Here is a 23,423-nt window from a genome sequence, read left to right as displayed (position 1 = left end):
ACACACACACACACACACACACACACACACACACACACACACACACAGTTCATACCCCTGTTCAACAGAGATAGTTAAGCATGTGCTCAAGTGAAGTCCCATTGCCTCCTGAAGGCACAGAGCTGGACTCTTTATGCTTCCCTACTCCGCTGCCCAAAGGAAAGTGAAGAAAAGACCTTTCAGAGGTGAAACATAAAATGAATTGAAAAGAGGGCACCTCACACTTATTTCTTTGACCATCTGTATTTTCTCTCTGCAGCGTGAAATCCTTGAGAACAGTCTTTTTATGTATGTGATATTTCCTTATAAAAGCAAAACTGGTTGAATCAGTTTCCCTAGTAATAGTCACCATTTACTTGTTAATTAGGGAGGCGTACTATGCTGATGGAGTGCCAAGACTAGAAGGATAATACATTTAAGACACTTGGCTAACAATGCCAAATAACATTATTTTTATATGTAAATAGTCGACTGGGCTACCTGTTTTCTCAAGCTGGTCAGTCCTAGCTTAATACACCCTTAAGAATGTTGGAATATCTTAAACACCATGAAAAATTTGTGTGTGTATTAAGAATACCTACAATGAATAATAATATTGATATAGCCTACAGCCGTACTAACTTGTGCTTTGATCCCATCCGTTCTTGCAAATTAAGCAAGTCAAGCCCAGTTCATATTTGAATAGGAGCCCAAAAAGGAGCAGAAACACTGTTGGTGTTCAGTAGATGGCACTCTTCCTGAGTCAATAGTGAACCAATACCTCACATGGAGGCACTATGCTGATAGAAGTGCTGTCTTTCAGATGAAATATAACTGACCTGCTGACTATTTGTGGCCATGAAAGATCTTGTGTCTCTTTTCCTAAGAGTAGGGGTATTAACACAATGACCTGGGAAAATTCCAATTTGGCTGAATATGTTCTGCCTTCCTAAATCTTTCCTGCTGTTTTAATCAGATAGAGATACACCTCTACCTCGATATAACGCTGTCCTCGGGAGCCAAAAAATCTTACTGCGTTATAGGTGAAACCGCGTTATATTGAACTTGCTTTGATCCACCGGAGTGCACAGCCCCGCCCCCCCCGGAGCACTGCTTTACCGCATTATATCCGAATTTGTGTTATATCGTGTCACATTATATCGAGGTAGAGGTGTACTCACTTTCCGTTATAAACTGCTGTGCAGTATTGCTGTGCATTGTTGAATTGGCTGTGCTATTTTATCCCAGAAGTGGCTACAGTTTAGTGGGTAGGAAGAAATGATCTCTGTATATTGGCTTAAGTTCTGAAAAGTGTTTTGAGACAATCTGAAATAGTTCAGGGGAACCCTAAAGTTCAGTCTAAATATTCCAAATTCAGCATAAACTGCTTACTTTAATTTGGAACTGTTTCTTTATTTTGGTGGCAGTGTTAATATATTTAATTTTTACTAAAAAGCAAGCAAACATAATAGTACGTATAAACAAAACAAGGGAACTTGATTGGGAGTTGCACTTGTTTTGGAACTGCGGGATTGATCCCTGAATGTATCTGAAACCTTACTCTCCAGTAATCAATCTTTTTCTCCCACCTCTGTTTTTTTTTAACTTTCCAGCAAATCCTTTCCATTGTTTAATCGATGTGTTCCACAAAATCCTGAGTGCTATTCGCAGTTTGCATCCATCTTGATAAATGTGGTTAACGAAGTTGATGTTTTTCATCGTATTCTGAGTGGAATAATGGCAGGAAGAGATACTGTAATAGGACTGAGTGTCCTTGCACTAGGTAAAGTTATGAATAGAAGATGGATTTTAAAAAAAATGTTAAAATAGTCTCATGTTTCAAATCTTTGTAGAGAGAATAATGCAATTTTTAAAAATATTGAATCTTGATATTTGCTGCATAGATAAGTTTGTTCTGTATGTTAAGAGAGAGAACTGCTGTTTGCTTTCACAAGACATTTAATAGACTAAAGAAATTCCGATGTATAGAAACCAGACTGGAAACTTACTCTGTATCACTTGTTTGTTTTTTGTCTGACTCCATTAAAAACTTTAGGTGAAAAAGTTATAAAATCAGAATTTATCCTAGCATGAGGTATGTTTTAATGTTATTAAATGATACTAATGATAATGATACTATTTCCTCTTTTCTTGCCATTGAGGTCTTAGAAACTAGTTTCGTCTTTGAGTGATTGCAGACCTGTATTTCCCTTGAGCGTGCATGTGCCGAGTACATAAAAGCCAGAGAACCTTACCTAGCAGTACCTATAGGGATGGCACTGGTGCCTTCTGGCCATTAGCTCCTTCCCAAGCTGTTTAAGAGCACTCTGACCTTTCTCAGTTCCTTCACCAAACATTAAGAATTGAGACTCAGATGCAGAGGGGATGGAGGGTGGGTCATGGAATACACTTCTACACCTACATCTTGAAGAACAACACTTATCTGTACTGTAACTAACAGTCTTTTCTTCGAGTGCTAAGTCATCCCATTGAGGAATCACTTCCTGCACTGGTGGGAAGAGACAAGTGATCCTTTCAGAAATCTGACTACCATGGAGTTTGAGAAGACTTTGATTTGCCTTGGATGGAGGATGAAATGCCAGAGGACTGGAGGTGCAACAATTACTCCAGAATGTCCTGAATGCAGGATTGTATTGGTAGAATCCTGCAGCCTAGGGACCAAATTGAAAAACGTTTCCATTTAGCCAGATAGGTGGCCCTTAGGTAGAATCTGTTGAACAGCTTCAGAGCAGCGCTCCTGTTCCTTGTCTAGCCATGCAGCATTCATTCTGTGAGGTGCAGGCTGTTCAGTGCTGGGTGCGAAATCTGACTGATACTGAATCAGTAGATTGGGACCATAGGGATGAACAGAGAGACTGAGGAGATAGCCCTTACGCTAGCACCGCCCCATCAGTGTACTGCTAGGCAAAGTTCTCCGGCTTTGGTGCGCTCAGCATGGACCCCTGAGTGGAATATACATGTGCACTCGCACCTTGAAGAGCAATAGCTACAGTACAGGAAGGTAACCATCTTATTCATGTAAACTGAAAATGTTTGATACGCTTATAAATATTAAAGTAATTAAGCTAGTTATTAATAGGTAACAGTAATTTTACATTTTCAGTATTAAAAAATCAGTTTGATAGCTTTGATTTCGTGAGTAAGTTGAAATTAACAAAAACTAGCTTTAGGATGAGAGAATAGGATGGATTTACCCTCTGGAGAGAATGGACTTCAGAAGGCAAGGGTTATACCAGTATTGAATTTACCTTAAGAACCTGACTATTCTACATAATTACTAATTCTGGTCATTTTAGGCTCTGATTTTGGAACATTTCTGGTCAAAACAGAATCTCTTCAGTTTTAAAGCCTATTGGTCTCTGCTTTTGAGATCAGTGTTTACAAATAAAAAATCTGGACTGTAGAAAAACCTAAATTTTCCATGTAAAATAATTAGTTTGATTAAATAGATCATAACAGTCATCTGAAGTTAACTCTTTCTATATATTTTTTTTTTTAATTTTCCAGCCTTCTCTTTAATAATGGTTTTAACCTTCAGATTCATCACCACACTTCTGGTCCATATTTTCATTACACTAGTTGTGTTCGGATTGTTATGTAAGTATATTTATTTATAATGGATGTTTAAGTAACCCATTGTTTCACCAAATTGAAGGAAAAACATAAAGGAAAAAACAGCAAACCTGTTTCTCCTTGGCTATCCTTCAGTAAGCTAAATTGGGTCTCAATCCTGCAATCAGATCCATGCTGGACCCTTTCTCTGTGTGGATGAAAAGGTCTGGCTATGCAGGTCTAGCTGTAGGATCAGGGTGTTGAGAGGTTTGTTTTGTTTTAATTATTTATAGATGTCTGCAGATTGAATTTCTTTTGACAAATGATTTGAGTATGAGCAGTGTTAACGTTTCCAACAAAGTTTAAATAGAGAATTGAACAATGCATCCTTTATAAAGAGAGAACTATTAAGAATGATCAAAGCCTGAAATGTGAGCTATCTTATAAGTTATATTTATTTCTTGCAATGATGCTGTAACTTCAAAGCTGCAAGAAAACCAGACTTAATTTTGGCTTTGACCTCAAAATAGCAAACTAGCCACACAGTTTTATTCTGTGAGCACAGATATGTGCATTTACACCTAATGTTTCTCACTCTTTGCTACACTACTCCATTCTTCAGTTAATCTGTAATTCAAGAGGAGAAGGTAACAGAGCCATAACATCTACAAATTAGCTTGCCAGTCACTTGTGAAGCACTGTCTGCACCTTCATGGATTTGTGTTTTGTTCTAGTTGTCTCCGGTGTTCTGTGGTGGCTCTACTATGACTACACTAATGACCCAAGCATAGAACTGGAAACTGAAAAAGAAAATGTAAAATTTTTACTTGGATTTGCTATTATATCTACCATGATTACGGTGAGAAATTTTACAGAATGATCGTTAGGGAGCTTAATGTTAGAGATGGTAATCTGAAACCTTGAAATAAAACTATATTACAGCAATGTGAGTGCACATGCTCCCTCCTTTATTTACCCTTGACATTGAAAAGGGGAAACTCCATTGTAGAGCGTAACTGAGGCTGTGTGGTGATGTTTCAACCATGACATGGTCAGTTTATCTCTTTGTGGATTGCCCTCTAGTGCATTCTGCTTTCCATTTGCAGCCAAATAAGATCTGTTTATAATTATTTAATCCTTTTCTTACATTTTATGGTGACATTCACCTGTATTATGTAGAGTCTGCAAGAGGCTCTCCACAAACTTAAACCCTGTGCTAGGGCTATAGGATGATGCCAGCAGAGCAGCTTGTGTTGGAGGACTTTTGCCCTGGGCACACTGCTGCAGTGTGGGTCTATAGGCCATCCTCAGTTAAGCTAATGGGGTTGAGTGAGCAGAGAGACACTGGATCCATGGAAATGTGAATCCTGTGGACCCAACATACCTTGTACGTGGCACAAAGGGGCAACAGCCATTGCAGAAGGGGGAGGGATAGCTCAGTGTTTTGAGTATTGGCCTACTAAACCCATGGTTGTGAGTTCAATCCTTGAGGGGGCCACTTAGGGATCTGGGGCAAAATCAGTACTTGGTCCTGCTAGTGAAGGACTCATATGACCTTTCAGGGTCCCTTCCAGTTCTATGAGATAGGTATATCTCCATAAAGGTCAGTACTGCAGTTTAGTTTGCTGGCCACAAGCTGTAGTGCTGAATTTTTGCCTTCCTGTCATCCACCTCCTGTTCACCACACAACCTTATTACTATGGCTTTATGCTGTTGAAATGAATGTTTCACCTTATTTAGCATCGTACCCCAGTATGAATGTGTGAACAGTTCATGTATTGTTGGGAAATGAGTCAGTTACATTAATATTTTTTAAAAGAAAATGTGGTTGCACACAATGGACAGTCTGTATTGTGTTAAAGTGACTAATATATAAATGAGATATCCTATCTCATAGAACTGGAAGGGACCTTGAAAGGTCATCAAGTCCAGCCCCTTGCTTTCACTAGCAGATACAAGTACTGATTTTGCCCCAGATCCCTAAGTGGCCCCCTCAAGGATTGAACTCACAACCCTGGGTTTAAGCAGGCTAATGCTCAAACCACTGAGCTATCCTCCCCACAACTATAATTGTGATACACACTAGAGATTGCTTGCATATTCTCTGTACATTATCAGACAGTGGGCTCTGCACCTCTTCTCTTCCTAAATAAAAGAATTAGAAAAGGTTTCTTTGGATGCAGATTTGTTCAGGTGCAATGCCTTTGCCATTTGTAGAATTCCAAATACATCATCTGCTCCCAGTGGCTCTTCTGAGAGCATCTGTCATCTTTGTAAAGCAGGCTAGAAAAGTGGTGAAGCAGCTTCTGTTGTGAATGTTTGTTGTTTTGTAGTTTCCAGTGTGCTATGTCTTTTAGGTGGTGGTTGCAGTTCAGTGTTAAAGATTTAGTGCATAATAGTTTTATGAAAAAACATGTTCTGCTGTGGTTCCTTTGTGAAATCGGTACCACGCTCCCCCTACAAAATTTGACAACTTCTGATAATTTAAGAAAGAAATTCCTAGTTTACTATTTTTCTGATTTGTTTTTCATCTCTTTTAATAGATGGTTCTACTTTCCCTCATATTTGTACTAAGGAAGAGGATTCAGCTGACTGTACAGCTCTTTTGGGTTGCTAATAAAATAATTAGCAGGGTTCCTTCCCTACTGTTCCAGCCACTATGGACCTTTTTGATTCTCATTTTCTTCTGGGTGTTCTGGGTTGCTGTGCTACTTAGCTTAGGAACTGCAGGTAAGTTGTATTTTATCATGGTCCTGGGTGTACACTATCTTGTTTTAAACTTTGGTGTTTAAACTCAGAACCTGTTGGTGTTAGTGTACAAGGTGTAATATATGTTGTAATATATCTACGTTCTGATCTTATTTTCTGTTTACTTCACCTTTGCATTTCTAGGAGTACTGCAAAAGTAGCTACAGTTTTGTGAGGCAAAGATAGTACAGCATGTACATTTGTGCACTCTCACAGAGACTTTACTTTAGTTCTTTCTTGTTTAGTTCTCATAATATAAAATGTCATTCCAGATCCAAACTATGTAGTTGCTTTTTGTAAATGGAGAGCATAACAGAAAGGGGGAGTGCTTTGATTTAGTACAGCGGTTGTGAAATTAATGTTATTCTACTATGGGAACAACAGGAAAGTGCCTTCCCTCCTGTGAGAGATGTAAAATTATTCTGAATATCTCTTCCCAGCATTTGATGGAAAGCTCCGCAGGTTTGTGGAGAGATTCTCTCTTTCTCCCTTTCTTCCTCTTCCATCCCCAACTGTTAAGGTATTTCAGAAGCACTTGGTTGAAGCATTTGTCTGGCGGGTGACTTGCTGTTTCTCCAAAGTTGTTAGGCACAATGGCACCAAATTTTCAGCCCCCGTAGCCTCTTCATGAATCTTTCCTGCCTAACTGAACATCAGTTCTTGTGGGACAGATTTACTTTGCTTTGAGATGTCATGGATGCTTCTTCAAAACACTTTTCTTAGCCTGTAATTTTTGCCCCTTATTGGTGCTGGTCACATGTGGCCTGGGAATGCCAGGTGCTGCACTATGTGGTTGTTACTGAAAGGGAAGCACACTTTTCAGAATCACGAACCGTCAGTGCAGGGTATAGCTCAGGAGGCCATTGGAGCTTTAGTTAGTGGGTTGCTTTCATCTGGTTAAGGCCTCTTATTAATTTGGATAAAGGTTATGCCTTAAAGCTGTAAGGGTGTAACTGCTCATTTTTAGGTAGTATAGGAGTGCTTTTCATGCAGTTTTTGAACAGCTCTGTTTGGTCAGAGGTTAGATCTAAGTACAAGGTATTAGTCACATAAACTACAGTAACTCTAGTAAAGCTGGTAGCAGTTCGGTAGAATGAATCCGAATGCACTAAATTGGAAATACTAATTGCCAGGAATGCTAGAGGAAACAACACAAACATTCTTCATTTAAGCAGAGCTGACTATGAGAGAATGCACAAAAACCCAAAGGAATCTTCACTGTAATTCTCCAATGCAACAAAACACTGTGTGTGAAGTTTGTCCTTGTTAAATCTAAATTCGGAAAATGCCAAGTGAGTCCAACGTGTTCAAAAAGGTTATTAGTCTCTTAGGGATACAAAAGAGAGTTAGAGGTTATAAATATTTTGGGTAGTGTAACAGAATCAATTTGATGAGTGCAAGATGATATAGTTGGGTGTTTCCTGAGTATTGCTGTATATTTCATTAAGAGTTTTTCAATCCTGTGCCTGGGTTGTCTTTAGCAGATGTGTCAATAGTTGTAATTTTCAGCCATTTAGCCAGTTAAAGTATTAATATTTATAGTGAGAATGACCATGTTACTTAAAACAGAACAAACTAAAGTGACAATATGAGTGTTAAAGGAGGTGTTAGAATAGATACAGAAATATCAACCCATGTGTTCATTTGTTTTCCTAATTGCAAGTGAGCTTTTATGAGCTTTAATTCTGCCTCTAATCAGGTTAGGGCATTAGCGTACATCAAAGTTAAACAGTGGCTATTGTTAATAATTCAAGTGATACTTGTTTGTTATTACCAGTTGAGTAAAAGAAAACTGTAGTAACACCCATAATCCACTAGATGCCATTAATGTAGTTTGAAAAACTCTCTGTTGAGTAACTTATTTTCATTCTTCTTCAAGTGCTTGCTCATGTCAATTCTGTTCTAGGTGTGTGCGTGCCCATGTGCGCGGTCTTCGGAGATTTTTACCTTAGCAGTATCCGGCAGTGGCGCCCCCTTGAATGCCATGCACATGCGCCGGTATATCAGGTACCGCCGACCCTACGCCCTCTCAGTTCCTTCTTACCCGCCCATGGTGGTTAGTTGGAGCGCCTTTCCTTGCATTGCAAGGGCTAGCTGTTTTTTCGTCTACTGACTTCGAGCTTAGGGCCTTGTAAATAGTTTGTTTATAGTAGTTCGTGTTAAGTAGTTAGCAGTTAGGGTCCCAGTGGGTACTTTGCCCCAGGCGGTGCATGCCCCTGTCTCCCAGGTTTAAGCCCTGCGCGGACTGCAAGAGGCCTATGCCCGTGAGGGAACCCATAGCAGCTGCTCAAGTGCTTAGGGGAGTCACACGTTAGAGACAAGTGCTGAATTTGTAAGAACTTCTGGCCCCGCACACAAAGGGAGTGAGATATTCAGCTACGGGCTCTCCTCATGGAGTCCGCCCTGCGTCCGGCCTCCATGCAGCCCTGCCAGGACTCGCCATGTACCTCGGCCTCGATGTGCAGTGCGCCCCTGGCACCGATGCCCAAAAAGCATGACTCCACGGCACCTGGCAAAAAAGGGCCATGGTCATCAGGCAAGGGACCCACTCTGGAGCCACGCAGTTGTACCTCCTTGGTCAAGACTCTTAGCCCCATGAAAGATCCACCACCGACTCCCGGAAGCAGCATGGAACCAAAAACCCTTGTGGCACTGACATCTTCATAGGTTCCCCTGGTGCCGAGAGAGCACAGGCCTCCACCTGCGCCACCAATGCAGCAGGTGCCTTAGGAACTGGCAAAGGCTCCCCACGAAGGCAAGCCAGCCGCTAAGACCCCTAAGGGGGCAGTGGAGCGCCACTGATCCCCCAAGACAAAGCAGCCCAGACCCTCTGGGGCTCATCCTTGGTCACTGGCACCACGTTTGCGGTCGCCGCCATCTTAACGCGGATCGCCTAGAGCAAGATGCCGGTCTCCGTACTAACGACGCTGCTCACCCTCTCGCTGATCATTCTCTCGGCACAGGTACTGGTCACCTGCCTCATGGGAGCATTCCCCGTTGTGTCTCCAGTCCCCCCGGCACCGGTACTCCTGATACCAGCGCGATCACCTCGCTCCGGGCACCGGTCTGCAACAGTGACAGTCAGTAAACAGACTCAAGCTTCGACGGCCCCACTTGCTGGAGGATTTTCTGCACCTTGAAGTCTTTAAACCATGATTTGAGGACTTCAGTAGCTCAGACATAGGTTAGGGGTTTGATACAGGAGTGGGTGGGTGAGATTCTGTGGCCTGCGTTGGGCAGGAGGTCAGACTAGACGATCAGAATGGTCCCTTCTGACCTTAAAGTCTATGATTCTGTGATTCTATTTCCACATCTCCATATTCCAAGGTCACAACGTTTCCTCCATTTTATAGTGGGCGAATGCCATTTCCAATTTATGGCGCTCCCCTTTGGCGCCTCATCGGCTTCAGGGATCTTTACAAAATGTGTGGCGCCAGTGGCTGCTTACCTCCGACGTCGAGGGGTCCAGGTCTTCCCGTATCTCGACGACTGGCTCATGAAGGACAGATCTCAGGATCAACTACAGAGAAGTCTCCATCTGGTGCGTTCCACCTGCTATGACGTGGGCCTGTTGATAAACGAGAAAAAATCCACCTTAAGGCCACTCCAACTCATAGAATTCATAGGGGTGGTTCTCGACCACACGTGAGCCAGAACATTCTTCCCAGTGGCATGTTTTCAGGCCATGTCGGACCTAATGTCGCATTTCAAGAACCACCTGCTCACCACGGCTCACACCTGCCTGCGGTTGCTGGGCTACATGGCCACCTGTACATACGTTGTCAGTCATGCCAGGCTCCACCTCTGGCCTCTGCAAGCATGGTTGGTGTTGGTTTACACCCCCAACAGACACGATCTAGATTGGGTGGTCCGGGTGATGGATAACATCCTGTCGTCCCTGGATGGTTGTTGGACACCAGGTCAGTGTTGGAAGGAGTCCCCTTCATGACCCTATCCCAGTTGCTGACCCTGGTCTCCGATGCTTCGGACCTGGGCTGGGGAGCTCACCTGGGTGAGCTGAGCACGCAGGGCCGATGGTTGCGGGACAATCTGACCCTCCACATGAATGTCAGGGAGCTCAGATCGGTTCGCCTGGCCTGCCAGGCTTTCTTGTCCCACCTGAGGGGCAAGGTGGTGCAGGTCCTCACGGAAATTACTGCCGCGATGTATTACATCAACAGACAGGGCGTAGCCAGGTTATCAGCCCTTTGCTAAGAAGCTTTCAGCCTTTGGCACTTCTGTATGTGGCATGCCATTCATCTGGTAGCCACACACCTGCCCGGCACTAAGAATGTGCTAGCAGATTGCCTCAACGGGACCTTCATCATCTGGAGGTGGCCAGTATGATCTTCCGAAAGTGGGAAACTCCCCAGATGGACTTGCTTGTGTCCCGCCAGAACAGGAAATGCCAGGTGTTCTCTTCACTCCAGGGAATGGACAGGGGTTCCTGTCAGATGCTTTCCTGTTTCTGTGGTCGGGAGCCCTGATGTACTCCTTTCTGCTGGTGCCATTGATCCACAGAGTCCTCGTGAAGATCAAACAGGACAGGGCGAGGGTTATCCTGTTAGCCCTCGAGTGGCCTCGCCAGCACTAGTTTGGCATGCTGCTGGAACTTTCGGTAGCCGAGGTGCTGTGCCTCCCTCTCTGGCTGGACCTCCTGTCCCAGAACCACGGCATTCTCCTGCACCCAAACCTGGAGGTGTTGCACTTGACAGCCTGGCTGCTGCATGGCTGAATGAGGACGAGCGGGAATGCTCGACCCGGGTGCAACAAGTCTTGTTGGGTAGCAGAAAGCCCAGAGTAACCTATCAGGCAGAGTGGAAAAGATTAATGTGCTGCACCTCGGATGGGCACGTCCGGGCCAATCAGACCTTGTTGCAGGTGATCCTGGACTATCTTCTGCGCTTCAAACTTCAGGGCTTGTCCCTGTCGTCAATTGGGGTCCACCTGGCCAGGGCTTTGGAGCTGTGCTTTGGCTCTGCTCCAGCTCCAGGCAAAAACCAGCAGCACCACTGCTCTGGAGCTGCTCCGCGTTCCAGCTCCGGGCTCCGCTCCAAAGCCCTGCACCTGGCTGCTATTTTGGCTTTCCACCCTCGGTTCCAAGTGTGGTCGGTCTTCACTCACAACATGACGGCCCGGTTTCTGAAAGGTCTGGAGTGTCTCTTTACTGTCATGTCCCTAGGGCCTTCCTTCGAACCTCTGGCTTCCTGCTGTCTTCTCCTTCTCTCCTGGAAGGGTGCATTCCTGGTGGCAGATATGTCTGCCCACAGAGTGTCTGAGATCAGAGCGCTTATGTCAGAACCATTCTATATGGTCTTCTACAAAGATAAAGTCCAGCTGCGGCCGCACCCAGCATTCCTGCCCAAGGTAGCTTCCCAGTTTCATACCAGCCAGGATGTTTTCTTCCCTGTCTTCTTTCCGAAGCCCCATAAATCCGAAGAGGAGCACAGGTTACACGCCCTGGAGGTACGGAGGGTGCTGGCCTTCTATGTCAATAGGACACAGCCATTCCGTAAGCCAACGCAGCTGTTCGTGGCGGTGGCAGACAGGATGTCTGTGCCTGTGTCTGCTCAAAGGATTTCGTCCTGGATCACAGCCTGCATCCCTGAGACTGCTACGAGCTGGTGAGTGTGCCTCCACCGGCAATAGTGAAAGCGCACTCGACTAGAGCGCAAGCATCATCTGCTGCTGCCTTAGCCCAGGTGCCAATCCAGGAGATCTGTAGAGTTGCTACCGGGTCGTCTGTCCACACATTTACGTCTTATTATGCGCTGACCCATAGGCCTGGGATGATGCTGGCTTTGATAAGGCAGTGCTGCAAGGTGCAAGACCATGAACTCCGAGCCCATCTCCATTGGCACTACTTGTGAGTCACCTAGAGTGAAATTGACATGAGCAAGCACTAGAAGAAGAAAAAACGGGTTACCTACCTTTTCTAAATGCTGTTCTTCGACATGTGTTGCTCGTGTCCATTCCATTACCCGCCCTCCTGCCCCTCTGTTGGAGTTGTCAGCAAGAAGGAACTCAGAGGGCGTAGTGATGGCGGTGCCTGATGTACTGACACATGTGCGTAGCACTCAAGGGGGTGCCACTGCTGACCCTACCGATACCGTGAAGGCAAAAATCTCCGACGACTGTGCACATGGGCGTGCATACACCTAGAATGGAATGGACATGAACAACACATCTCGAAGGACAACAGTTACGAAAGGTAGGTAACTGTTTTTTCATCTTTCATCATTGCTTGAACTGTCACAATTGTTATACTTTATTAAGATTAACATAAGTGCAAAATTAATATACTGTCATCAGAGGAGTTCAAAGTGCTTTACAGAGAACAACTAAGCCTCTCAAAATCCTTTTTACACAGGAGGGTAGTGAGAATAAGGAATATAATAGTCATTCTGGCTCTCAGTCCCATGCTCTAACCATTAGGTAACAGTTCAGGTGTTTATATTTCAAAATCATTAAGTCCTAAATGTCTAAATCCATATGATGCTCTGTAAGAACCAGTTTCTGACACTCTTACTCATACTGGCCCTAATCCAGAAGTGCACTTAGACATGTGCTTAAGTCATTTGCTGGGTCAGGCCATGTAATAGTTCTTCACAGGGTGTATTGCAATTTAAATCATGATTTAAATCACCAAGGGGAAAGCCCTGACTTAAATAATTGATTTTAATCAACTTTTCCATTTGTATTGTAGCTATTTTCTAAGGTGCATTCTCATTGGTTGATGTTACCATTACAATATGTTGATTTACAACTAACTGGAGCCTTTACACTAGATTTGGTAAATTTTTTGCTATCCAGGAGGGTACACTATAACTGTATACATTTCTGTAAGCAATTATATAGGTTAATATTTTCTGATTCTTATTAAGTGTACATTTTTAGTATGTTAGAAAATGGTGAATAATATATTGTTTATTTACTAAATAATTTTTTCTTCATAGTTTGCGTCAGGCTGCGTAAGGGTGATAACTGGAATTTAATTAAACACACAAAATAGGATTTAAAATTTATTTTTATTAGCTAATATTGCACCCAGTAGCACAGCCTGTGGGTCCCCCAAAGGCTCAAGCCATTAGTATGGTACACGACCTGTTGTCAAACTTTGTAAAAATAGCACCTCAATAATTAGATGTTTTTCCCTGCATTCTTTCTTTGTATAGAAAAGTAACCTTTAACTCAAAGTTTTTGATAGAGGCTCATGGATTCAGCATATTTGTTTTTATTTAAATATATTAAGAGATTATAATAAGTTTAGGTCTTAACATGTTTTGTATTAAATTCAGATTTCATTTTAAACAGTTTTATTTTTAAAAATAAAGCTAATTGAAATAAGCAAATCAAAATTTGATTTGATTTTTTCCTTAAATGGAATTAGGGGTTGGCAGAAGTATATCATCATGCTGTCCTCTATTTACCACCCTCTGTAGTTCATGAATTTTAAAGCTTATATTATATTTGATAAATATCTGCATAGTCCATTGAGAACACTGCTGGGGGGATTGACTTGCTTGCTCCATTAATGTTCTCATAATAGGCTAAATGGACAATGTTAATTTAAAAATTACACTTTTGTCTGAATACTTTCTTTACCTTTTACTCTGTTTCAAATTACACCTAAGATTATTATAACTGAAAAAGATTAGAGTAAAATGGGTTTACTTTGTGCAATTGACAGCAAATTTTGTATAAGCTAGTTTCACAATTTTCCCTGTTAATTCTGTATTATTCTTGCATGTGGGGGGGAGAGAAACACTTAAAAAAATAAGAAAATTTTACTGTAAAATGGCAAAAAGTTAGCAGAGGCTTCCGGGGGAGGTATAGAACCTGAAACTACTCCATACAGTAGGGGGAAATCTTCCTACTCTAAAATAAATAGTATTTTATTTGACAGTCTGCAAAAAAAAATTTTTGTTTTTAGTTTTAAATACACTCTTTAACATAAAATCTCATCTAGGTTTTACAAGGTTCATATTCCATAGTATATTATCAGAACAGCTTTTGTATTTTCCACTCTCTCTGGAATCAACTGATTGTGGAAATGGAAGAAAACTTTTTCCTGCCCTCTGATTTTTCTGGGCTTTTTGAGGGAGATCAGAATACTGCTCTGAACCTCCGTGTGCTGGTTATTTGAGAACTCCAGCCTTCTCAGAAGGGGCTCAGTTTGTAAAATCTTTACCTTTCTGTCATAGCAGTTTCTAATTTTTGGCTAAACACCCACTTAATTTTAGTTTGGGCTTATCAGAAAATATTTTGAGAATGATGTTATACATATTTAAATTTTTTCAGCAAATAGCTGTTTTTAGTTATGTGCAGCTTGAGGAGATGGGCTAGTGAAATTGAATTGCTACTGTGCTGCACCTGTTCTTAATGTTTCCCTTATGCTTCTTGTAGTTCCGTAATATTTACAGCCTGTGTGCATCTTGTAACTCTGAGGCACCTGATCCATGTTTCATCTGTGATGCATCTGATCTTTATGCATCCATGCAGATCACCTTGTTTATGTCATTTTTAATATCTATTGTTACATTGAGAAGAAGCTAACTCCTTGGGAGGATCAGATAACTATAGCCCCGGTTGAGCAAGGTACAAGTAGTCTCACTGAAGTGAGGCTGCTCATGTATTCAAAGTTATGCACCTGCTTAACTACCTTGCTAAATCAGGGGCTGTAAGAGCAGCAGAAGCCAAGTGTATTGCAAATCTATATGTCTGGGACAAATGCCAGACATTGGCCAGGAGAGATGCCAAATTGCAAGAGACTGGAGTTGGCACAAAAATCAAGTGGCATGGGTTGTAACTATGTATTCTAATGGGAATGGAGCTCAGTGAGGATTTGGAAAAGCCAATAGGTTTGTTTTATTGTAGAACTAGACATGGCCTTGTGGTATTCCAGTAGTGGTACTGTAATGTGTGTCCTCTCATGTATGAATCTGGCAGAAACAGTGAAATCCACATCAGGAATAGGATACTGAGTGTAAGATGGGAGGGCTAGGTGACATTTTCACATAATGAAAATATATCTCTGAGTATAGTGAGGAGTAAAACTATTACAGTAAAGATGTGCTGCAGATAAACCAGTGGTAAAAGCAAATTTCTTGAAGGGTCCAAGATATTCCAACTAAATCTAGCTAACTTAATTGTAAATTCTCATATGTGAAAAAGGAGCAGCTACAAAGTAAATTCAGTTGGGAGGAAACACAAATTTTATAGAACAGTGGTTTATAGAAACCTTTCTGACTCTGCAGCAGAAAGCATTAAAAGTGGCAAATATTTTCATAGTAGTAAGAACTGGGAAATCGGTTCTGAGTTAGTACTTTCTGGCCAATTGTTCTTTGTTGCCCACAGTGGAATTGATAAATTGAGGAAAATATGATTTCCAGTTCCTAGGAGTTCCAACCGCTTAAAACTTCTGGTTGCTCCAGATATGAGTAAAAAACCTTCAATAGTCACTCCCGTAGAATGTATGGCACAAGTCTGCAAGTCACAAAATATACTGTATGATATTGATATTGTGCATCTCTTTGGCTGTGACTGATACAAGGCTGTAGTATTGGGCTAGTGAATCTGATGGAGAAACTTTTCAAAGTCTTACTAAAAATGCTATGGCAGGATCTTGGTATCTGACCAACATTTTTTTGAAGTATTTGCATCACAGTAACAAATCTAAGAAAAGTATATATACAGTAGGCAGCTTTCTGCAATGTCATGGCTCAACAATGGGGATTTTAGTCACTTATTAACAACTTGGAATTGGCAAATGGCTGCACTGGCAGGATTGATTTTCGGTGAATGACTTCTCTGCTGTGATTATACTGCTGGAAGAAAAATGTACTGCAGACAAAGTAGAACCATATTCTGAGGTTTTGTTCTTTTTTTGTGTGCCTCCGTGACCAGATCACACTGGAATGACAAGGAAAGGAAATGCATTTTTTAATAGGATGTCAGAGAGATCCTTGCTGTTTGATCCATGCTACCAATATACTCTCATCTTTAAATGTGAAACATAATGTAATGCATTATTCTGTCATCAGATTTGTATGTGCCTGGTAACCATAGACACAAAGGATATCAGGCAGGCACAGATATACACCATGAGGGAATACAGCACATGATCTTTGGCTCCTCTTACTCAGAAAATAAGGTGATCACTGCCACATGATGACATCCAGCAGAGGGCAGTGATACACATGCACACAATACCAGCCCATGACAATTTCTGTTTAGCCAAGGCTGTTACTGTTAATCATTATTTTAAATGGCAGTGGTTTGTTAAGAGCAATGGAATTAGAGTTTGTGCTGCAGACATTCATTAATCATTTTAACCAGTCTATCGGTGCAGAAGTAAAATATCTTAACAATTTGTATAATAGGAATGTTCATAAGTAAAGGTTGCACATCAGGAAAAAGTCCTCAGTTCTGCTACTGAAGGAAATGACTTCTTTTCAAATGAAATTGAAGGCTGAAGAGACCTCCATTTATCTTATCCATTGTATTGTTTGCACAGTTGCCGCTGGTAATGATTACAATTGATGTATGAGCATGTTTGGCTAGTTGTACATGCTGTAAGAACATAGGAGCCTAAAACTGCTGGAAGAGTTGAGAAATGCTCAGAATACAAAATGAGACACAAATGTACAGTGCAGCTGATGAAATTTACTTTGATGGTATGTGGAAATGTGCTCCACTTCAGAATTCTCTGAGAAAGAAAAATAACTCTGGGGTCTGCATTTAAAAAAAAAGGGTGGGGTGGGGTGGGGTGGGGGAAAGAGAGAGATGGTACCAAAGGTTTTTCCACTTGTAAAGTAACTTGAATTTTCACAGGTCTAAAAAGCATTAGAACCAAATTTCAGTAGCAGTGCACTTACAGCAGTACACAGTCCTAACCTCTCTAAAATGCCTGCAGCTCATGACAGTGCTTTCCTGTTCAGACATCTTTCTGAATATGAAGTAACCAGTGCATGCATCAATGTCTTCACTTCACTTCAAAGAGGATTGCCTCACAGTAACAATAAACTAGTCTGTGTTACAACCTATGAACTTTTTTTAGTAGTCTAGTCCAGCTGCATCATGTTGCAGGGTATGACTCTTGATCCAGGGAACAATGAGAACAAGGTTTACCTGAATTTGGAAGAACCCATTTGTTTTGACTTGCAGTTCTCAGCTCTACCCACTAGACCAGTGGTGGGCAACCTGCGGCCTGTCAGGGTAATCCGCTGGTGGGCCATGAGTCTATTTACATTTGCACGGCCACCCGCAGCTCCCAGTGGCTGTGGTTCACCGTTCCCGGCCAATGGGAGCTGCGGGAAGCAGCGTGGGCCGCAGGGACATCAGTGGACCGTTCCTTATCCTGCCCCTACTCACATAGTTGACATTGACAGCACCAATGCTGTACTGGAAGTTAGTACCAAGGAATATCCACAGCTCGCCCTTAGAGAATTCCTCTCTTGGGTGAACAGATGCATCCTTAAGGTCAGCAAATTTGAGCCCTGGCAAATTGACAAAGAGAGTAAGTTCCAGATCCAATGACCTGCCACAAAAAGTATCCTGTCTCTGTCCGCCCACCCCCAAACAAAAGTTCAAATTCAGGAATTATAAATAGGAGTGTCTAACTTGAACTCAGCAATTGGGACTGTGCATCACTAATTTTGTGTAGCTGCTTTTAGGATTAATAGGGAAATACGTTCATGTCTTGTCAACATAAGTGGAAATACAATTTGCTAGCATAATTAGATGTAAATGTGTGTTTATATTCAAGAATACACATCTGATGCAAACAGCCTTAGAGTTCTTGTTACCTTAAAGATGTCTACATTCTGTTTAAAAAACAACAACATTGAATTTGGATTGAATTTTGTTAATTTTGTCTGTTTAATGTTCTAAAACCTAGTTTTGTTACAGCTATAACATATACTTTATTCTGTTTTGTTTCAATGGTACATATATATCCTTAATCTTTTCCAGCAATCTTTCTCTCTCTGCTCTTTTAGTAGAATCATAGAAGATTAGGGTTGGAAGAGACCGCAGGAGGTCATCTAGTCCAACCCCCTGCTCAAAGCAGGACCAACCCCAACTAAATCATCCCAGCCAGGGCTTTGTCAAGCCGGGCCTTAAAAACCTCTAAGGATGGAGAGTCCATCACTTCCCTAGGTAACTCATTCCAGTGCTTCACCACCCTCCTAGTGGAATAGTTTTTCCTAATATCCAACTTACACCTCCCCCACTGCAACTTGAGACCATTGCTCCTTGTTCTGTCATCTGCCACCACTGAGAACAGCCTAGCTCCCTCCTCTTTGGAATCCCCTTCAGGTAGTTGAAGGCTGCTATTAAATCCCTCCCCACACACACTCTTCTCTTCTGCAGACTAAATAAGCCAAGTTCCCTCAGCCTCTCCTCATAAGTCATGTGCCCCAGCCCACTAATCATTTTCTTTGCCCTCCGCTGGACTCTCTCCAATTTGTCCACATCCTTTCTGTGGTGGGGGGCCCAAAACTGGATGCAATACTCCAGATATGGCCTCACCAGTGCCAAATAGAGGGGAATAATCACTTCCCTCAATCTGCTGGCAATGCTCCTACTAATGCAGCCCAATATGCTGTTATCCTTCTTGGCAACTAGGGCACACTGTTGACTCATATCCAGCATCTTGTCCACTGTAATCCCCAGGTCCTTTTCTGCAGAACCACCGCTTAGCCAGTCAGTCCCCAGCTGTAGCAGTGCATGGGATTCTTTCGTCCTAAATTCAGGACTCTGCACTTGTCCTTGCTGAACCTCATCAGATTTCTTTTAGTCCAATCCTCCAATTTGTCTAGGTCACTCTGAACCCTATCCCTACCCTCCAGCATATCTACCTCTCCCTCCATCTTAGTGTTATCCACAAACTTGCTAAGGGTGCAATCCATCCCATCATCCAGATAATTAATGAAGATGTTGAACAAAACCGGCCCCAGGACAGACACCTGGGGCACTCCATTTGATACTGGCTGCCAACTAGACATTGAGCCTTTGATCACTACCCGTTGAGCCCGACGATCTAGCCAGCTTTCTATCCATTTTATAGTCCATTCATCCAATCCATACTTTTTTTAACTTGCTGGCAAGAATACTGTGGGAGACCATATCAAAAGGTTTGCTAAAGTCAAGATATATCACGTCCACTGCTTTCCCCATATCCACAGGGCCAGTTAGCTCATCATAGAAGGCAATTAGGTTGGTCAGGCATGACTTGTCCTTGGTGAATCCATGTTGACTGTTCCTGATCATCTTTCTCTCTTCCAAGTGCTTCAAAATGGATTCCTTGAGGACCTGCTCCATGATTTTTCCAGGGATGGAGGTGAGGCTGACCGGTCTGTAGTTCCCCGGATTCTCCTCCTTCCCTTTTTTAAAGATGGGCACTATATTTGCATGTTTCCAGTTGTCCGGGACCTCCCCCAATCACCACGAGTTTTCAAAGATAATAGCCAATGGCTTTGCAATCACATCAGCCAACTCCCTCAGTCCCCTCGGATACATTAGATCCGGCCCCATGAACTTGCGCATATCCAGCTTTTCTAAATAGTCCTTAACCTGTTCTTTCACCACTGAGGGCTGCTCACCTCCTCCCCATACTGTGCTGCCCAGTGCAGCAGTCTGGGAGGTCACCTTGTCTGTGAAAACCGAGGCAAAAAAAGCATTGAGTACTTCAGCTTTTTCCACAACATCTGTCACTAGGTTGCCTCCCCCATTCAGTAAGGGTCCCACACTTTCCCTGTCCACCTTCTTGTTCCTAACGTAACTGTAGAAACCCTTCTTGTTACCCTTCACATCCCTTGCTAGCTGCAACTCCAGTTGTGCTTTGTCTGCATAATAATGCTGTTGTCCTCATAAGTGAAAACTTAATTTTTAGACATTTCTGTAACTGACCTTAATCTTATTTCAGATTTTGATAATGAAGATTTTTCATTTATTTCTCAAACATTCATTTTAGAGCAAATCCTGAAGTTTTAACCTGGTTTCTCCTAAATCTTTGCTCAAACACAGCTCCTATTGACTTCACTGGCAGCTGTAAAAATGACCAGATTTAAAACTGAGGCATTAGGCCCTATAAGAATATTTTTCTCAAAATTAGTTGTGTGCTTTAGTAAATATTGCTAGAATTAAACAACAGCTGGATTCTATTTTATAACTTTACTGGAAAAAAGTGAATACATGGGATATATGAGACATGTTTAAGTTCTGTTTTGTTTGCTGAGTTGTGATTAATATTCTGATATCTTTGACTTCTCAGGTAGTGCACAAGTCATTTCAGGAGGACAAGTAGAATATAAAATTCTGTTTGGCATTCGCTACATGTGGTGGTACCATTTAGTTGGCCTTATCTGGACTAGTGAATTCATCCTGGCTTGTCAGCAAATGACTATCGCTGGAGCAGTGGTTACTAGCTATTTCAACCGGTATGTGTAAAATTTACCTCCTTGTATGGTTGGTGTTTTCTTAGCATTGACTTTGACTATTTTTAGGAAAACCACTATAAAATGCCTTGGATTTATATTTAGAGTAGTATCTTGGGAGCTAAATTATTCCAAGAATGTGAGACTAGAAAGTCAAGCAGCTCATTGCAAGGCTGCGAACACGATCTCATGTGACATTAATATGTAGCACCTCTCTTTAAATCCTAGAAAATTTTGAGCCAAATTAAGCCCTGGTGCAAGCAAAACTCAGAATAAATTTTAACCTTTTCTCAGTAAATGTCGGTAGTTCTAAGTAAAGGTGTAACACATAGCCCCAGAGTAATTCTAAAGTAGTGTGACTTGATCTCCTTTCCGTCCCTCCCACCAGGCTTTAATCTGGTATGGCTGAATAAGCCTCTAAAGTTTACTGTAGAAAACAATTGAAAATCATGTCATGCCGTGCAAATATTTTTACTTGAAGTATTTTACTTTGTGTTACCAAGACACCACCTTAGCTGGATGTGCAGGAATTGTAAAAATCTCATTTACTACTTATTATTTATCCTGTTTTACGTTTTGCACTTCCTTCGTATTGGATAGTGAAACAAGATGGGTTTCATGCAGTAAATCAGTGCTGTTTTTGTTTCAATTTCCAACACTGCAGGGGAATGTTTTGATCTTCTAGCCACATTGATGTGTTTCCTCTGCTCCATTCCACGCAAATGTGGTAACACATTTTCTGTTCTGTGAAAGTCTGAGACTTTGAAAAAATTCTTGTTCCACAGTGGAACAAACAAAACAAAAAAATGGATTTTTATTTTTTTTCCAGAAAAGCTGTATGGCCAGTGTGGGGCGGGTATCCATGTGAGCTACAGGTTTGTAGCAGTTTGCCATGTGAAGAGCCTGGGAGCACAACAGCCCACCTGGCAGGCTGCCCCAGAGCTGGGGACCCGGGTTGTGTGGGAGCTGGGGCTCCCAGGGCATCCAGGCTCTTAGGCTGACAGGGAACTATCAGGCAAGCTGTCAGGAAACCAGCCTGGATCCTGTTGGAATTTCATCCAAATCGAAACAATCCCACAGAACATTTTGATTTTGACAAGTCAGCACTTTTGGATAGAAAGTGTTCTGTTGGAAAACTCCCGATGAACTCTCCTCTCCTCTCTTCCTGCAGGAAAACCAGGTTAGACCTTGTCAATAATTGGGATTTTTTTTCCAAAAATTTTCCGCTGTTGGAACACTGGTTCCACTCCATTGGTGTTAGCAATGTTGGGAGCCCTAGAATAGACAGATTGCCAGCTGCCACCACCATTTTAAATACTGTGTTTTCTGTCCCTGCTCAGAGTAAGTCTAATCAACACAGCATTTAAAACACTGTCAGAAGCGCATCTACTCTCGGGCTCTCAATAGAGCTCAGGCTGAACTGGTGTTAGCCAGTGGACTTTTTTTTTTTAAATATTCCTAGTGTAGACAGAATCTAAAATGCCCATTTTAAAGGGTTTGGAGAGAGGATCAGTATACTGACATAATCTTTTACCATTTCACCCACTATGTCAGGACTAGAGGTTCACACTTCATCTCCTTTCTCTGACTGAAGGATCAACACAGGTAACTAGTGCCCTACAGAGCTGTATGTAGTTAACTGGCCCTTTATTTCTGAGGCTACAGCATGGCATCCAATCAGTGCTCCGTTATTGAAATCTGAATTTCTCAATCTTAAACAATGAAGAGTTATACTAGAGCAGTGGTTCTCAACCAGTGGTATGCGTGCCCTGGGGGTACACAGATGTCTTTCAGGGGGTACATCAACTTATCTAGATATTTGTCTAGTTTTATCACAGGCTACGTAAAAAGTACTAGCGAAGTCAGTGCAAACTAAAATTTCATGCAGACAATGACTTGTTTATACTGCTCTATAGTCTATACACTGAAATGTAAGTAGAATATTTATATTCCAATTAATTTATTTTATAATTATATGGTAAAAATGAGAAAGTAAGCAATTTTTCAGTAATAGTGTGCTGTGACACTTTTGTATTATGTCTGATTTCGTAAGCAAGTAGCTAATAAGTGAGGTGTAACTTGAGGTATGCAAGACAAATAAGACTCTTGAAAGGGGTACAGTAATCTGAAAAGGATGAGAGCCACTGTACTAGAGGGACAAATCCTGAGATTTTTTTACTCCATTAATTTTGGGTATCAATAGTAATTGGGAGTTTGCCTGAATAAAGCGCTAAAGATTTGGTCCAAACCACATTGCTTAAGGAACTGGGGAGTTGCGGGGGGAAATCTTTCCACATTTTACAGGGATGTCTGCTCCAGTGCTTTCTCTGATTTGGCACCTATACTGAAGCTCACAGTCATTAAATTGCCATTATTTGTTGCAGTTTGCGCAGTGCTGCATAAAGCACTGACTCAGATACTACGATGCTCCAAGGTGTACATGGAGTAGTTCGGGGGTGAGGCAGGTAAAGGTGATGTTAAGCTACTCTCTCATACTGCACACACACATCTGATCTTTAGAGCCCAGCAAATCCGCAGATATTCGCTTTAGATCTGCAGATATCTACATCGGTGATTTTTGTGGCTCGGATGCGGATACAAATTTTGTATCCACACAGGGCTCTACTGATCTTAGGGCTGTTAAGCCAGTCCCCGGTGTAAAATATAGTGCAGCCTCTGAGCTCT

General features: G+C 42.0%; 1 protein-coding gene across 1 annotated transcript in view; it reads left to right on the top strand.

The window, feature by feature from the left end:
• Positions 1 to 23,423, top strand: part of SLC44A3 (solute carrier family 44 member 3) — a 62,167-nt gene that overhangs the window by 12,570 nt on the left and 26,174 nt on the right. The window contains exons 6-10 of the mRNA XM_026655678.1: positions 1,593 to 1,762; positions 3,508 to 3,597; positions 4,287 to 4,411; positions 6,096 to 6,282; positions 20,576 to 20,741. Of these exons, the coding sequence (XP_026511463.1) occupies positions 1,593 to 1,762; positions 3,508 to 3,597; positions 4,287 to 4,411; positions 6,096 to 6,282; positions 20,576 to 20,741 (738 nt within the window). The remainder of the gene's footprint in view (positions 1 to 1,592; positions 1,763 to 3,507; positions 3,598 to 4,286; positions 4,412 to 6,095; positions 6,283 to 20,575; positions 20,742 to 23,423) is intronic.

Source organism: Terrapene carolina, unplaced genomic scaffold (genome assembly GCF_002925995.2).
Source record: "Terrapene carolina triunguis isolate 2854851 unplaced genomic scaffold, T_m_triunguis-2.0 Scaffold210, whole genome shotgun sequence".
Taxonomy (NCBI): Eukaryota; Metazoa; Chordata; order Testudines; family Emydidae; genus Terrapene; species Terrapene triunguis.
Note: the sequence above shows the minus strand (reverse complement) of the source record. Positions and strands in the feature narration are given on the sequence as shown.